General features: G+C 40.3%; 1 protein-coding gene across 1 annotated transcript in view; it reads left to right on the forward strand.

Moving 5' to 3' along the window:
• SIDT1 (SID1 transmembrane family member 1) overlaps positions 1–12,571 on the forward strand; it is a 182,648-nt gene extending 170,077 nt beyond the window's left edge. Inside the window, exons 22-25 of the mRNA XM_007958180.1 lie at positions 8,213–8,318; positions 8,409–8,519; positions 10,652–10,765; positions 12,509–12,571. Coding sequence (XP_007956371.1) covers positions 8,213–8,318; positions 8,409–8,519; positions 10,652–10,765; positions 12,509–12,571 — 394 coding nt within the window. The remainder of the gene's footprint in view (positions 1–8,212; positions 8,319–8,408; positions 8,520–10,651; positions 10,766–12,508) is intronic.
• Positions 12,572–15,028: the final 2,457 nt, after the last annotated feature.

A 15,028-nucleotide genomic window follows, 5' to 3' on the forward strand; every position in this document is an offset into this window, starting at 1 on the left:
CCATCTTTCCCCGCCTTGTCTTCTTGCAGATTTTTAAAATGTTAAAATTATTTCTACATAAAGATTTTAAAAAGGAAAAAGGGGATAAGAAAGAAGGTATACTACAAATAAAATGTAGTACAATACATACATGCAATGGAATACTATATAGTCATAAAGAATAATGATGAGTTCTCAAAATATATTATAATGTAGATAAAACTAGAGGACATTATGCTTAGTGAAAGAAGTCAATCATAAAAGGACAAATACTGTATGATCTTGCTATTATAAAAAGACAATAAGGTGTATAGATAAGCTGTCAACATTAACACTAAAGCAAAGATGAGAAGGTAATGAGGGGCAGGGAACAAATGAATAGAAATAATGAGAATGCTGACACATTGTGAAAAATAGCAATATTACGGAACAATTTATATAAAAATTGTTAAATGGGAACCTAATTTGCTGTGTAAACTTTCACCTAAAACACAATAAAATACTATTTAAAAAAAAAAAAAGAACAAGTATAATTACTGAAACAAATTTTCACTGGTGGTTACCAGGAATAGGTAGGGAGGGGATAGGGACATCACTTGTAGACACTTGTTATTTTGGAGTTAGAAAAGATAATACCAACTGTGGGTTAAGTGTACACACCTTGACCAAGATGTCACTAAAAAGTACACAAGAATAAAGGATGCTTTTGGTAAATGCTAGAATATATACAGCTATGCAACAACAACTAAATAATAGGAATGTGGACACATCTGTAAAACTCTGGGAGTAGTAATAGTGTCAGAACCTGTCTAACTTCAGTTAGATCAATGCAAATCATATGCACAAAGCTGATTCCCATGAGGTGGAGGTCAGACACACCTCCACTTTCCAACATTTTTACCAATTCCGACCACAGCACTCTACTTCTCTTCTGGGTTTGATAATCCACTGCAATGGCCATACACAACTCACAGACCATACTTTGTTAAGTGGTTTATTAAGGATCAGGATACAACTCAGGATCAGGATCAGGAAGCTTGTAGGCAAAATCTCCCTTCTTTATTGTAGGAAAGCTCTTTCCTCTCGTCTCAGTCCCCTGATAACAGGCTCATTTCAGCCTTGTGAGGATAGGCTCCTCTTGGCCCTGCTGTCTATCATCACTGACTCTGCTGCTGGGCTCCTTCCTGGCCTGTTGCTGTCTCCATTGTTACAGTTCTTTCAAAAGGTTCTTTGCCTCCTCTTTCTCTCTGCTACTTCTATGGTCTTTCTTCCTTCTGCTTCATCCTGCTGCTTCTCTTCCTGATTCTTTTTATCTTTAAAAAAAAAAATCTCTGTGGGGTTGGTGTGTGTGTGTGTGTGTATACACACAGATATATTGTTGTTGTTGTTGTCATGTGCCATCGAGTTGGACCCTACTCATAGCGACCCCTCCTTGAGTTTCTGAGGCAGTATCACTACGGAAGTAGATTGGCCAACCTGTGTGTATATGTACACATACATACACACACACACACACACACACAACTACTTGTCAACTTCAAGACATGGCCCCCTCCCAGCAGGGACCACAAACTGACCAATTCTCTCTCAGTAGGCCACAGACATTTCATTTGCATAGTAGGTTATAGATCTTCATTTGCTTCATTTGCATAGTTCATAGTCACTTCATTTGCATAGTCTATTGACCAATCCCTGCAAGGTGCATACCAATCACAAGGTAGGCTACAGCCCAGGGCAAGGCAAAAACCAAAACCAAATCTACTGCTACCAACTCAGTTCTGACTCATAGTGACCTACAGGCAGAGTAGAACTGCCTCGTAGGATTCCAAGGTTATAAATCTTTTGGAGGATCTCTGGATGTGTAGTGCCTAAGGCACTTGACTGCTAACCAGAAGGCTGGTGGTTCAAACCCACCAGCCACTCCTCGGAAGGCAGGTTGGGCAATCCACTTCCGTAGCAATACTGCCTCGGAAACCCAAGGAGGGGTTGGTTTGAGTCGGATCTGACTCGAGGCGCATAACAACAACAACAACAAATCTTTTTGGAGAAGAGACTACCTCATCTTTCGCCTGTGGAGTGGCTAGTGGATTCAAACAGCTAATTAGCAGCCAAATGCTAACCTTTTGATTAGCAGCCAAATGCTTTATTCACTGCACCACCTGAACTCCTTACCAGGGCAAGGCAGAAAACATCAAATCATCTTTGTTTACAGCTTACCCAGGAAATTTCAATCAACCTTGACGAAAAACCCTCTAGGGTAGAAACCCTCTAGGGTAGAAAACTGAAACAAAGGTAATTCCTCAGGGATTAGGGGGAAAATCTCTTGAGCTATATGTATCTATATACAGGTGTATATATGTGTGTGTATGTGTATACTAACAGATATATCAAAACAAAAACCAAACTCACTGCCATTGAGTCGATTTGACTCATAGTGACCCCTCCTTGGGTTACGGAAGTAGATTGCCCAACCTTCCTTCCGAGGAGTGGCTGGTGGGTTTGAACTGCCAGCCTTCTGTTAGCAGTCAAGTGCCTTAGCACTTACCACTACCATTCTGATCAGGGCCACAATAAATGTACCCTAATAGAATGGGAACATAATATGGAACAGAATGCAAATTCATAAAAAGTCCAGACTTACTGGATCGGTTGAGACTGGAAGACTGCCCAAGATTATCATTCTGTGACACTCTTCAAACCCTGAATCAAATCTATTCCATGAGGTCATCTTTTAGATAAATAATACACTGGCTCATAAAATGAACCGTATCCCTCTTGAGTATTGTACTCCACTGAAAAATCATCTATAAAGAACCAAATGGTTAACATTTACTCTAAAGCAAAGATAAGAAAGCAAGGGGACAGGAAAACCAGATTACTGGAAATGGAACAACAGAATAGAAGTAATGAGAAAGTTGACACACTGTGTAAAATGTAACCAATGTCACTGAACAATGGTGTAGAAATTGTTAAACAGGAACCTAATTTTCTGTGTAAACTTTCACCAAAAACAAAATGAAATATTATTTTTTAAAAAAAAGTGGGGGGGAGATATATTGAAGATTTTAAAATCTGAGGGGACAGAAGTTCCTGTATTATGTAGAATAAGGCCAGCTGAAATACAAAATGGAAGAAAAGCCCATTAATAACAGCTTTACACATGAAATACTTAGGAACAATCTTTGAGAGATGTGTGCAATCTTTCTACGGGAAACTTGATTACCTTATTAAGAGATATAAAGGGAAAACTAACTAACTAAAGAGATGTGTTGTGCCCTAGATGGGAAGATTAACTATTGTATAGCCATCAGTTCTCAAGTTCATGTATAAATTTAGAATTAGAATTGAAGTTAATAGGATTGATGGAGGGAAGCTTAGCAAAATTATTCTAAATCTTATTTGCCTATGTAGGCAAAAATTCCCAAACTCTCTGGAATAGAAGATTAATAGAAAGAAGGCAGCTGGGGGTTGCTGACTGGTTCAGCACTGTTCAGTAGTTCTGCAATGATATAAATGTTCTACACTGCACTGTCCGTTATGGTAGCTGTTAACCACGTGTGGCTATTAAGCACTTGAAATGTGGCTAGTATGACTGAGGAACTGAATTTTAAATTTTACTTAAGTTAAATAGTCATATGTAGTGACTGTATTGGATAGTGGAGGCTAGCTTAATTGGATAACAAAGCATATTATAAAACTATAATAAAACAATGATCACTGATGCAGAATTAGAAATCAGACCCAAAATTGAGTGAATCAGAATGCAGAGGACAAAAACCCAACCATATATGTGTATATATATGTGCAGTGTAGTGAATCACTTAATATGGCCCTTCTAGCCATAGTCCTTGTGACTCCTGCACAATGATTTGCTGTTATTGTTAGGTGCCATCGAGTCAGCTCTGACTCATAGTGGCCCTATGTACAACAGAACGAAACACTGCCGGGTCATGTACCATCCTCACAATCCTTGCTATACCTGAGCCCATCATTGCAACCACTGTATCAATCCATCTTGTTAAGGATCTCCCCTTTTTTGCTGACCCTCACTTTACCAAGCATGATATCCTTCTCCAGGGAATGGTCCCTTCTGACAACATGACCAAAGTAGGTGAGACAAAGCCTGACCATTCTTGCTTCCAAGGAGCATTCTGCCTGTACTTCTTCCAGGACAAATTTGTTTATTCTTCTGGCAGCCCATGGTACTTTTAGTATACTTTGCCAACACCACAACTCAAAAGCATCAACTCTTCTTCAGTCTTCTTTATTCATTGTCCAGCTCTCACATACATATGAGATGATTGAAAATACAATGGCCTGGGTTAGGCGCACCTTCATCTTCAAAGAGACATCTTTGCTCTTCAGCACTTGAAAGAGGTCTTTTGCAACATATTTGCCCAGTGTAATACGATGTCTGATTTCTTGACTACTGCTTCTATTGGTGTTGATTGTGGATCCTAGTAATATGGAATCTTTGACAACTTCAATCTTTTCACCATTTATCATGATGCTGCTTATTGGTCAGTTGTGAGGATTTTCATTTTCTTTATGTTGAAGTGTAATCCATACTGAAGGCTGTAGTCTTTGATCTTTATCAGTAAGTGCTTCATGTCATCTTCACTTTCAGCAAGCAAGGTTGTGTCATCTGCATATCACAGATTATTAATGAGTCTTCCTCCAATCCTGATGCTGCATTCTTCTTCATGTAGACCAACTTCTTGTATTATTTGCTCAGCATACAGATTGAATAAGTATGGTGAAAGGATACAACTCTGACGCATACCCTTCCTGATTTTAAACCATGCAGTATCCCCTTGTTCTGTTCAAATGACAGCCTCCTGGTCTATGTAAAGGTTCCTCATGCTTTGACTTCTTCCTTCAATACTATTGGTTCTTGATCATATCCCTCTCCTGAAATAGCTGAACATTGACCAGTTCTTTTTCATACAGTGACTTTGTGTATTCCTTCCATCTTCTGATGCTTTCTGCATCATTCAATGTTTTGCCCATAGAATCTTTCAATATTGCAACTCAAGGTTTGAATTTTTCCTTCAGTTCTTTCAGCTTGAGAAATGCCAAGTGTGTTCTTTCCTTTTGGCTTTTTAACTCCAGGTCTTTGCACATTTCATTATAATAATTGACTTTGTCTTCTCAAGCTGCTCTTTGAAAACTTCTATTTAGCTCTTTTATCTTGTCATTTCTACCATTTGCTTTAGGTACTCTCTGAGCGCTCTAGTGGCATAGTGCCTAAGGCATTTGACTGCTAACCAGAAGGCTAGTGATTCAAACTCACTAGCCACTCCTCGGGGGGAAGGTTAGGCAATCTACTTCTGTAGTGATATCACCTCAGAAACCCAAGGAGGGCTCATTATGAGTCAGATCTAACTCAACAGCTGTGAGCTTGGTTTTGATTTTTGGTTGATGTTCAGTGAATCAAATCAGTTATTCATATGATCTCTAAATTCAGTTGGGATATAATCAAGGTCATATTTTGGCTTGCATGGACTTGGTTTAATTGTCTTCAGCTTCAACTTGAACTTACATATAAGCAATCGATGATCTATTCCATAGTCAGCTTCTGGCCTTGTTGTGGTTGAAGATATTGAGCTTCTCCATTGCCTCTTTCCACAGAAGTACTCAATGTGATGCCTGTGTATTCCATCTGGTGTGGTCCACATGTATAGCTACCATTTATGTTGTTGAAAAAGGTATTTGTAATGAATAAGTCATTGGTCTTGCAAAATTCTATTATGTGATCTCCGGCATCATTTCTGTCACCAAGGCCATATTTTCCAACTCTTTTTTGTTTCCAACTTTCGTATTCCTATCACCATTAATAATCAATACTTCTTGATTGCATGTTCAGTCAATTTCAGACTGCAGAAGTTGGTAAAAATCTTCAATTTCCTCATCTTTGGCTTTAGTGGTTGGTATGTAAATTTGAATAATAGTAGTATTAACTGATCTTCCTTGCAGATGTATGGATATTATCCTATCACTGACAGCATTGTACTTTAGGATAGATCTGGAGACATTCTTTATGATGATGAATGTGATGCCATTCCTCTTCAAGTTGTCATTCCCAGCATAGTAGACCATATGCTTAACTGATTCAAAATGGCCAAAACTAATACATTTCAGCTCACTAATACCTAGGATATCAATCTTTATGTGTTACATTTCATTTTTTACAACTGCCAATTTTCCTACATTGATACTTCTACATTCCACGTTCCAATTATTAATGGATAGCAGCTGTTTTTTCTCATTTTGAGCTGTGCCACATCAGCAATGGAGGTCCCAAAAGCTTTACTCCATCCACGTCATTAAGATCAACTCTGCTTTGGGGAGGCAGATCTTCTCCAGTAGTATTTTGAGTGCCTTCTGACCTGAGGGTCTCATCTTCCAACACTGTCTCCGACATTGTTTCAGGGCTATTCATCAAGTTTTCCAGTAATATATCAGACAGTGTTTTACTGTTATTCATAATGTTTTCACTGGCCAATTCTTTGAGAAGTGGATGGCTCCTTCCTTCTTCCCAATCTTAGTCTGGAAGCTGTGCTGAAACTGGTCCACTATAGAAGACCCTGCTGGTATTTGGAATACCAGTAGCATAGCCTCCAGCCTCACAGTAACATGCAAGCCACCACAGTATGACAAACTGACAGACAAGTGGTGGCTGAGTGGATAGTACCAAGGAAATAAGGTGTATGGAACCTATGATGGCTGAGGTTATGTGTCAACTTGGCTAGGCTATGAGTCCCAGAATTGAGTGGTTGTCTTCCATTTGTGATCTGATGTAATTATCCTCCATTGTGTGTGTAGTAATTCCTGACATCTGTGTGTTAAAAAGAAAAGATTAAGTTATGTTAATGAGGATTAGGTTATGTTTGTTATGTTAATGAGGTAGGATTAGGGTGGAATGTACTCAAGTCACCACCCTTACTCAAGTCAGGCCTTTGATTGAGTCACACTTTTTATCTTACAAGAGATAAAAAGAAAAAGACTCAAGCAGACAGTAGAGGGGCCACTCCCACCAAGAAGATATGGGAGTGGAGTGTGTCCTTTGGATCTGGGGTCTCTGTACTAAGAACTTTGTACAACAAGGAGCCAGAAAGCTGTAACACCTGAGATAGCAAGAGGTGGCGAGAAGCAGCAGCAGAGAAATGGCAGCAGCAGAGGCAGCAGAACCAGGAGACCAGTACCAGATGGCACAGTGGGCTTCCTGGCCCATGGATCCCTGGTGACTCAGTGTTTCAGTGCTCAGCTGCTAACTGAAGAGTTGGTGGTTCAAACCCACCAGCCACTCCACAGGAGAAAGATGTGGCAATCTGCTTCTATGAAGATTACAGCCTTGGAAACCTTACGTGGGTGTTCTATCCTGTCCTATAGGGTCACTATAAATTGGAATAAACTCAATGGCAATAAGTTTAAGTATATAGTTATATATATTTATTTATATGCATATAGGAATTGACTCAACAGCGGTAGATGTATATTTATTAGAAACAAACTTTTTAATTATAACTGAATAGAAATTTGGAACAAAATGAAGATTAAACCCCAAACAAAATGGCATAGTGCCTAAAGCTTCTGACTGCTAACCAGAAGCCTGGGCAAACCCACCAGCCACTCCTCAGAAGAAAGGTTGGGCAATCTACTTCCATAGTGATACCACCTCGGAAACCCAAGGAAGGGGTCGCTATGAGTCGGGCCCGACTCCATGGCAGTGAGTTTGGTTTTTAGTTTTTGATTTCATTAAAAACCATGGACAGATACCACAAATTTGGTAATGTGTGTCAGGCCAATTACTGGCACAATTCTATTTCCAATAATATTTCTACATATGGGGTGACCATGAGTCAGGGTCAACTAGATGACCGCTAACAACAACAACATTCCAAGGCGTTCATCTTAAATCCAAACAAAAAGTACAATACATCTGAAGGTGTTCTTTATAATACTGAAAAACTAAACAGCAAAGGAAAACCTCTTTCAACCAGAGAAGAAAAATGATTGTTTTTATGATACCTCCACTTATGGGGATTTTGCATAGTCATTAGAAATGCATGATCTGAATACAATGCAATAAATGAAAAGGTACATATAATATGTTAAAGTCCTTCTTTGGTTTTTGATGCACAAAAATGATAAAGGGGCTCCAAAAATAATAATAATTACATTAGAAATCTACCTTGATGGCTACAAAACTATTTCCTCCCCTTGTTCCCAGTGCCCTCTTTGGATTGATATATCGACCCAGGGACTTTGCTTCCTACATGCTGGGCATCTTCATCTGCAACCTGCTGCTGTACCTGGCCTTCTACATCATCATGAAGGTAAGTGTGGGTGCCGGGAGCTGGGCAGTGCCTGGGGCTCTCCACCAGGCTGTCAGGTCAGCTTTGCCAGTGTCCATTTCTCACCCCCAGCTCCGCAGCTCTGAGAAGGTCCTCCCGGTCCCGCTCTTCTGCATCATTGCCACTGCCATGGTGTGGTCTGCTGCCCTGTACTTTTTCTTCCAGAATCTCAGCAGTTGGGAGGTAAGTGGACAGTTCTTTTTTTCCCACAAATATGTTGTCTTTCTTCCCCTCTTTCCATTTTGACCTTTCTACTTCCCTTGCTTAATGTGTTTATTGCCGTTCACCTTCTTTTTACATTCTCTAAAATGAAAGCTCCCTCTGAAAGTGATGGTTTTTAATATCCACATAAATGCTCAATAAATAACATGTTGTCATCCTTATCAGAGTAGCCCTTCATACATTTGTAAGCCTTCCCAGTTTCCATCCAGTTGATTCCAACTCATGGTAAACCCCATGTGTGTCAGGGACTCATACTCCATAGACTTTCCAGTGGTTGATTTTTCTGGAAGTAGATCACCAGGTCTTTCTTCCAAGGTGCATCTGGGTGGACTTGAACCTCCCATCTTTCAGTTAACAGCTAAGTGCATTAACCCATTTGGACCACCTAAAGACTCTGTAGCCCCTACCACAAAATCAAAGCCACTGCTGTCAAGTCCATTCCAACTCATAGCAACCCCCGCTGGGTTTCCAAGACTGTAAATCTTTATAGAAGTAGATTGCTCATCTTCCTCCCACAGAGCAGCTGGTGGGTTTGAGCCACTGGCCTTCTGATTAACACCCAAATGCATTACTCACTATGCCACTAGAACTCCTTTGTAACACCTACAGACACTGTAATTTTGATCATCATTATGTATTACATCATGACTCTGTTCCAAAGAGATGTTTAACATGTGTGAAAATCTTGCTTCCTATATCTTCTCCACCTTTCTAATCATAATTATACTCCATACACAAACGCAAAACAAAACAAACACAATGCACTGCCATTGAGTCGAATTCGAGTCGAATCCTCCTTGGGTTTCTGAGGCGGTATCACTATGGAAGTAGATTGCTCCATCTTCCTTCCAAGGAGTGGCTGGTGGGTTTAAACCACCAGCCTTCTGGTTAGCAATCAAGTGCCTTAGGCACTACACCACCAGAGCTCCCGTAAACAAACACCAGAAATAAATGCTTGTCCATCCATTTCCTAGATAGAAAAGCCAAGGCCTAGGAAATTAGTGATTGATCTGAGGCACAGAACTGGGAGGAGGACTCAGCTCTCCTGACTTATTCTCACACTTCCTGGGCTCTCCTGGCTCTGTTCAGTTACTGAGGGCATTTACTGTCTGTTTGTTCATCTGTCTGCCTCTCCTTAATCACTCAGACTTCCAGATCTTCCACTACTAAACATAAAATCAGAGTGAGCCTTCAAAAAGACCTACAATACCCTAGACATTCTGGAAGCTAACTTTTAAAAAATAATAGCATTTTCCAGGGATAAAACTCAGAAGGAAGGAAGGGATAAGAAAGAAGGACAAAGGGAAATGGTAAACACAGGGAGGAAGTGGGAAGAGTGCTGTCACACTGTGGGGACTGCAATGACTGTCACAAAACAGAATGTGGATGAATTGTTTAATGGATAACCAATTTCCTCTGTACTTTCACTTAAATCACAATTTTAAAATAATAATAATAAAATAATAGGTTTATTGAAATATAATTCACATACCATACAGTTCATCCTTTTAAAATATACAATTAGTTGCTTTTTAGTGTTTTCACACAGTTGTGCAATCATCACTACAATCAATTTTAGAACATTTTCCAACATCCCAAAAATCATTCACTTTCCATTTCCCCTCAAAACTTCCCTCACCCTCCCCACCCTCCACCCTAGTCCTAAACAACCACTTTCTGTCCCTGTGGATTTTGATTATTCGGGACATTTCACATAAGTGGAATCATACAGTTGTGGTCTTTCATATCTGGCTTCTTTCATAGCCTAATGTTTTCAAGATTCATTCATGTTTTAGTGTGTTCAGTATGTCATTTCTTTTTATTGCCAAATCATATTCAATTGTGTAGATACTACAGCATTTTAGTGATCCACTCATCAGCTTATGGGCATTTGGGTTGTTTCTACTTTTTGGGTATTTTGAATCATGCTGCTATGAACATTCAAGCACAAGATTTAATGTGAACATATGTCCACGGAAGCTAACTTTTTGAGCCAGAAGTCTAATAGCATGTTTGTAGCTTCCCATATGCTCATCCCTCTGAACAGCTGGCTTGTGGGACTTCTTGCCCATGCCTGCCTCACCTTCCTACAGGGAACTCCAGCAGAATCCCGAGAGAAGAACCAAGAGTGCATCCTGCTGGATTTCTTTGATGACCATGACATCTGGCACTTCCTCTCTGCTACTGCCCTGTTTTTCTCATTCTTGGTGAGTTTTTAATCTCCTGTCGATTCCACTTTATATTCTGTGCTCTCTTTCTTTCTCTTGCCCTTTTTCTTACATCTTCTTTTGTATTTCTCTCTAACTTCTCTTTCCAGTAAATGAAACCAATTGCTTTCTTGTCATTTCCAACTCATCACTACCCCCTGTGTGTCAGAGTGCAACTGTCCATGCTCCCTGGTGTTGTCAGGGGCTGAATTTTAGGAAACAGACCACCAGGCCTTTCTTCCAGGCACCCCTGGGTGGACTCAAACCTCCAACCTTCTGTTTAGCAGCCAAGTGCTTAATTGTGTGCATTACTTAGGAAATCCTCTCTTTCCAGTACCTCATTGTAATTCAGTGAATGTACCATCTTTTTTCCTTTTTAAATTGGACTTTCAGTTAGATCTTCATTTTCATTTCCAGTATAGTAAAACACAGAGTATCAAAATGATTTTCCCTATGTCACACAGCACATTTGGACTGAATTGGTATTGGAACTCACATTCCCAGAATTCCCCCATGAACCTCTTTTGGTGTCACTAAAATTCTGGTAACATTTGGTTCTTTGTTCTCATGCTATACTCACATTCCACTCCTCTTCTCCATTCTCACTGGATATTTTACAGATTCCTGGAGTGACTCAGCAAAGCAGCCAGGCTTCTGTTGTCTTCTAGCCAGTCGGTTCCAAATATCACCTGCAGTTACTCATCTTTTGCCCAAAACCTCCCCATAAGCTACATATTTGTAAAAAACCCTGGATGATAACCTTCAGAAGCATTTCATCCTAATTTTGACTTTCTCATATTAAAAGCCTGTGGTGCCTGTGCACAGGTTCAAGTGATAATTAACATTACTAGGCCTCCTGGGCTCTCAAAAACTGTTCGAGTTAAGCAGTTTCTGCACCGGCCATGTAATCTCAAGAGTAGAGCAGGGCTTCCCCCTAGTGGCCAGTTTGGGAAGTTTAACCAAATTGTGTAAGTATCATTCCTTACTGGGTTTTATTTTTGACAGTCACCTTGGTTAGAGAGACAGAGACAACAAAAGTGGAGCTAAGGTTTCCATGTAGAGAGAGTGGTGGGGGGAGGAGTTGGAAAGGGGGGAGGAGTAGAAGGGATGTTTCTTATATAACGATATCCAATACAACAAAACCTCCTTTCTTTCAAGTCTGTACCCAAATGTCTTCTCAGTAATGATGTCCTTGGCCACTCTATGAAAATATTTTTATTTCCCTCCCCTCATGTTTCTATATTCACAACATAATTTAATTTTTATCTTCAGCATATATTTTCATCTGTTGTTTTTATCGTTAGTTGCCTACAAGTTGGTTCCTTCTCACTGTAACTTCACGGATAACAGAATGAAATGTTGCCCAGTCTTGTGCCATCTTCATGATTTTTGGCATAATTGAGTCCATTTTGTGATGGTTGTGTAACTGTCTAACATACTGTATATTTAAATATTTGTTTCACATCTGAAGTCCATGTGGCAGGGATGCTTGTCTCTTATTCTAAACTATATTTGTAGCATGTATACAAATAGCACATAATGGTCCTCAATAAATGTCTGAATTCATTATTAAATGAACTATGTAATTATATTTTTTATAAAAAATGCCTGTTAAGGTAAGGCATTTGCAGAGGGATGCATAAGATGAGGAAACACAGTTTTCAGTCTGTGTGAATCTTAGCAACAAATAAGAATTTACTGTGACTGTACATTCCTTTCATTTCTCCTCTCCTATCGTTTCAGGTTTTGTTAACTCTGGATGATGACCTGGATGTGGTTCGGAGAGACCAGATCCCAGTCTTCTGAGCCTGCAGCATTGAGACGGGAAGAGGGATCCATCACTCTTGGTGCTGTTTCATGGAAAAATACACTGAGTGCAGCAAAGTAACCACTGCCAAATGCTGCACTGACCCTCTTAGAGTCAAATCTGCTTGTATTCACGTAGGAAGAAGAGGAGCTGGGGGGGGGATACAAACCTGCAAGAGGGGAGGCAGAAGGGAAGCCATGGCACTGGACAGAGGCAAGTCCCGAAGAGCCAAGAAACGTCCCATCCCCTTTCCTTAGCAGTTCTGTAAGTTACAGATGGACAAAAGCTGCAACAGACTCAACTCACTCACCTGAGACCCCTCCCACCCTCACCTCAGATTTGTCAGGTTTGGCATAACGATGCTGCACTCTTCCCTCTGGCTGCCTCCATGCCCTGAAGGACCAGCTGCTCAGAGTTCCTGCTGAGAAACGTTGGCTTGGCCCCCTTGGCACCTCTGCAACACCTGCTGCTCTAGATCCCAAAGCAGGAGCCCGGGAGGGTTGGATTCCTCAGCGTAGTAGAGAAAAGGACCCAAGGTCCCACCTAATTGAGGTAGGCGTTCCAGCCTTACCAGATAGTGGCCTTCTCAGAAGAAGAACTGTATGTTTCATCTAGGTTCCTGATGCCATTAGAAGGACACAAGGTTGGGCTTTGTCACATGCTTCTCCTAACAGGTCACTGGGACCAACAGCTCATGTGCTTACCTATTCCTTAGTGTCTTCATCTCACTGTTGTGTGTTGACCTCATAACTCAGGCTCTACCTTCTTCGGAAGGCCCTGTTCCTCCACAAACTTCTGGTCAACTCCAAAGTGGAAGGGAATATCACTTCTAGCAGCAGAAGGAGCAAGAGAAGTGGCCAGCAGTACTAAGAGCTCGGTGACATCAGCATCAAGCAAACAGACCTCATCATAAAGACTTGAGATTCTGGAGCAAATTCAGCAAAGGAAAAAGCACTTACTGAACACATAGCTCGATTCTGTGCCCACATCACCCTTGGGGAAGAAGTGTGTGTTCTAATTAGGAGCATTGCACTAGGGGACCTCTAGAACTGAGCCCCTTATCTGACATTTTGTGCATATCAAGGGTTCTAGGGCTTTCTTCCTTTTTTACCAACCTCCCTTATTGCTTGAATATGATGTAATCAGAAAATATACATGCATACACACACATAGATGTATTTGCTTGTGAAATTGAAGTCACCTCTTACTTCTCCCCAGTCAGGCATTTGCCTGAATCAGGCATTCTTTTTGAAAAGATTATTCTTCTTTCTCTAGAGTATTTACCTAATGTTCAGAAATAGAATTTGGAAGTTTGAATAGCAAGTTTTACCAGACTTTAAAAACACAGAGATGCTTTCAAAGAAATATTTCGTGATTTTAATTTATAATTGGTCACACATTCTTCTTTATTTCTTGAAAATTATTGGCCACCACTGAGCCATATGAAGGCAAACTATTAAATGATAGAGTTAATTGAACATCTAAAAAAATTATTCCAAGACTGTTTAACTATGGCTAACTTGACCTCATTCTTTGGATTTTAATGCACTAATAGTTTCAAGGGAGCTCTGGTGGCATATTGCCTAAGTTTGACTGCTAACCAGAAGGCTGGCGGTTCAAACCCACCAGCCACTCCTCAGAAGGAAGGTCGGGCAATCTACTTCCCTAGTGATACCGCCTTGGAAACCCAAAGAGGGGTCGCTATGAGTCAGAACCAACTCAACAGCAGTGAGTTTGGTTTTTGGTTTTGTTTAATAGTTTCAAATTTTAAAAATTAAAATAAATAAATAAAAACACTAAGGAAATGTGAGCAACAAAGTCTGCTCAACTAGCCCTGGGGCCAAAAATAAGTAAATTGTATGATGCATTACCTGTTTGGAAAATACGGTCATGGCCTGAGGCAGTGGCCTGGTAGAAATGTGTGGACTGTGCCTCTGTATTCCTAACCATTTTCTGATAATGTCTATGTTGTGCTATAAAGTCACACATTATGGTCAGTTTTGTTCTCTGCAGCAGGACTAAAAACCCTGAACAAACCTGCTCTGATAAATATCAATTCAAAATGTGCTTGTTGCTAATTCTTTCTACAGTGCCAACCTAGTGGTTGGGGGACATAAGAAAGTCATATGATTGCATCTGTAGCATAACTTGGGGTAAAGAGAAACGACAGAGGTTCATGGTAGCTTAACCGTAAATCATCTGAATTTATTCCAATGCCTAAGGAGTCCTGGTGACACAAATGGTTAAGCACTGAGCTACTAACTGAAAGGTTGGTGGTTTGAACCCACCCAACACCTCTGTGGGAGAAAGACCTGGCAGTCTGCTTCCATAAAGATTATAGCCTAGAAAACCCTGTGGGGCAGTTCTACTCTGTCATATGGGATCCCTAGGAATTACAATTAACTCAACAGCACCCAACAACTACATTGCCTACGGTTACTTTTGACTGTATTCAT

Source organism: Orycteropus afer, unplaced genomic scaffold (genome assembly GCF_000298275.1).
Source record: "Orycteropus afer afer isolate SDZICR_OR568_19922 unplaced genomic scaffold, OryAfe1.0 scaffold00862, whole genome shotgun sequence".
Lineage (NCBI taxonomy): Eukaryota > Metazoa > Chordata > Mammalia > Tubulidentata > Orycteropodidae > Orycteropus > Orycteropus afer.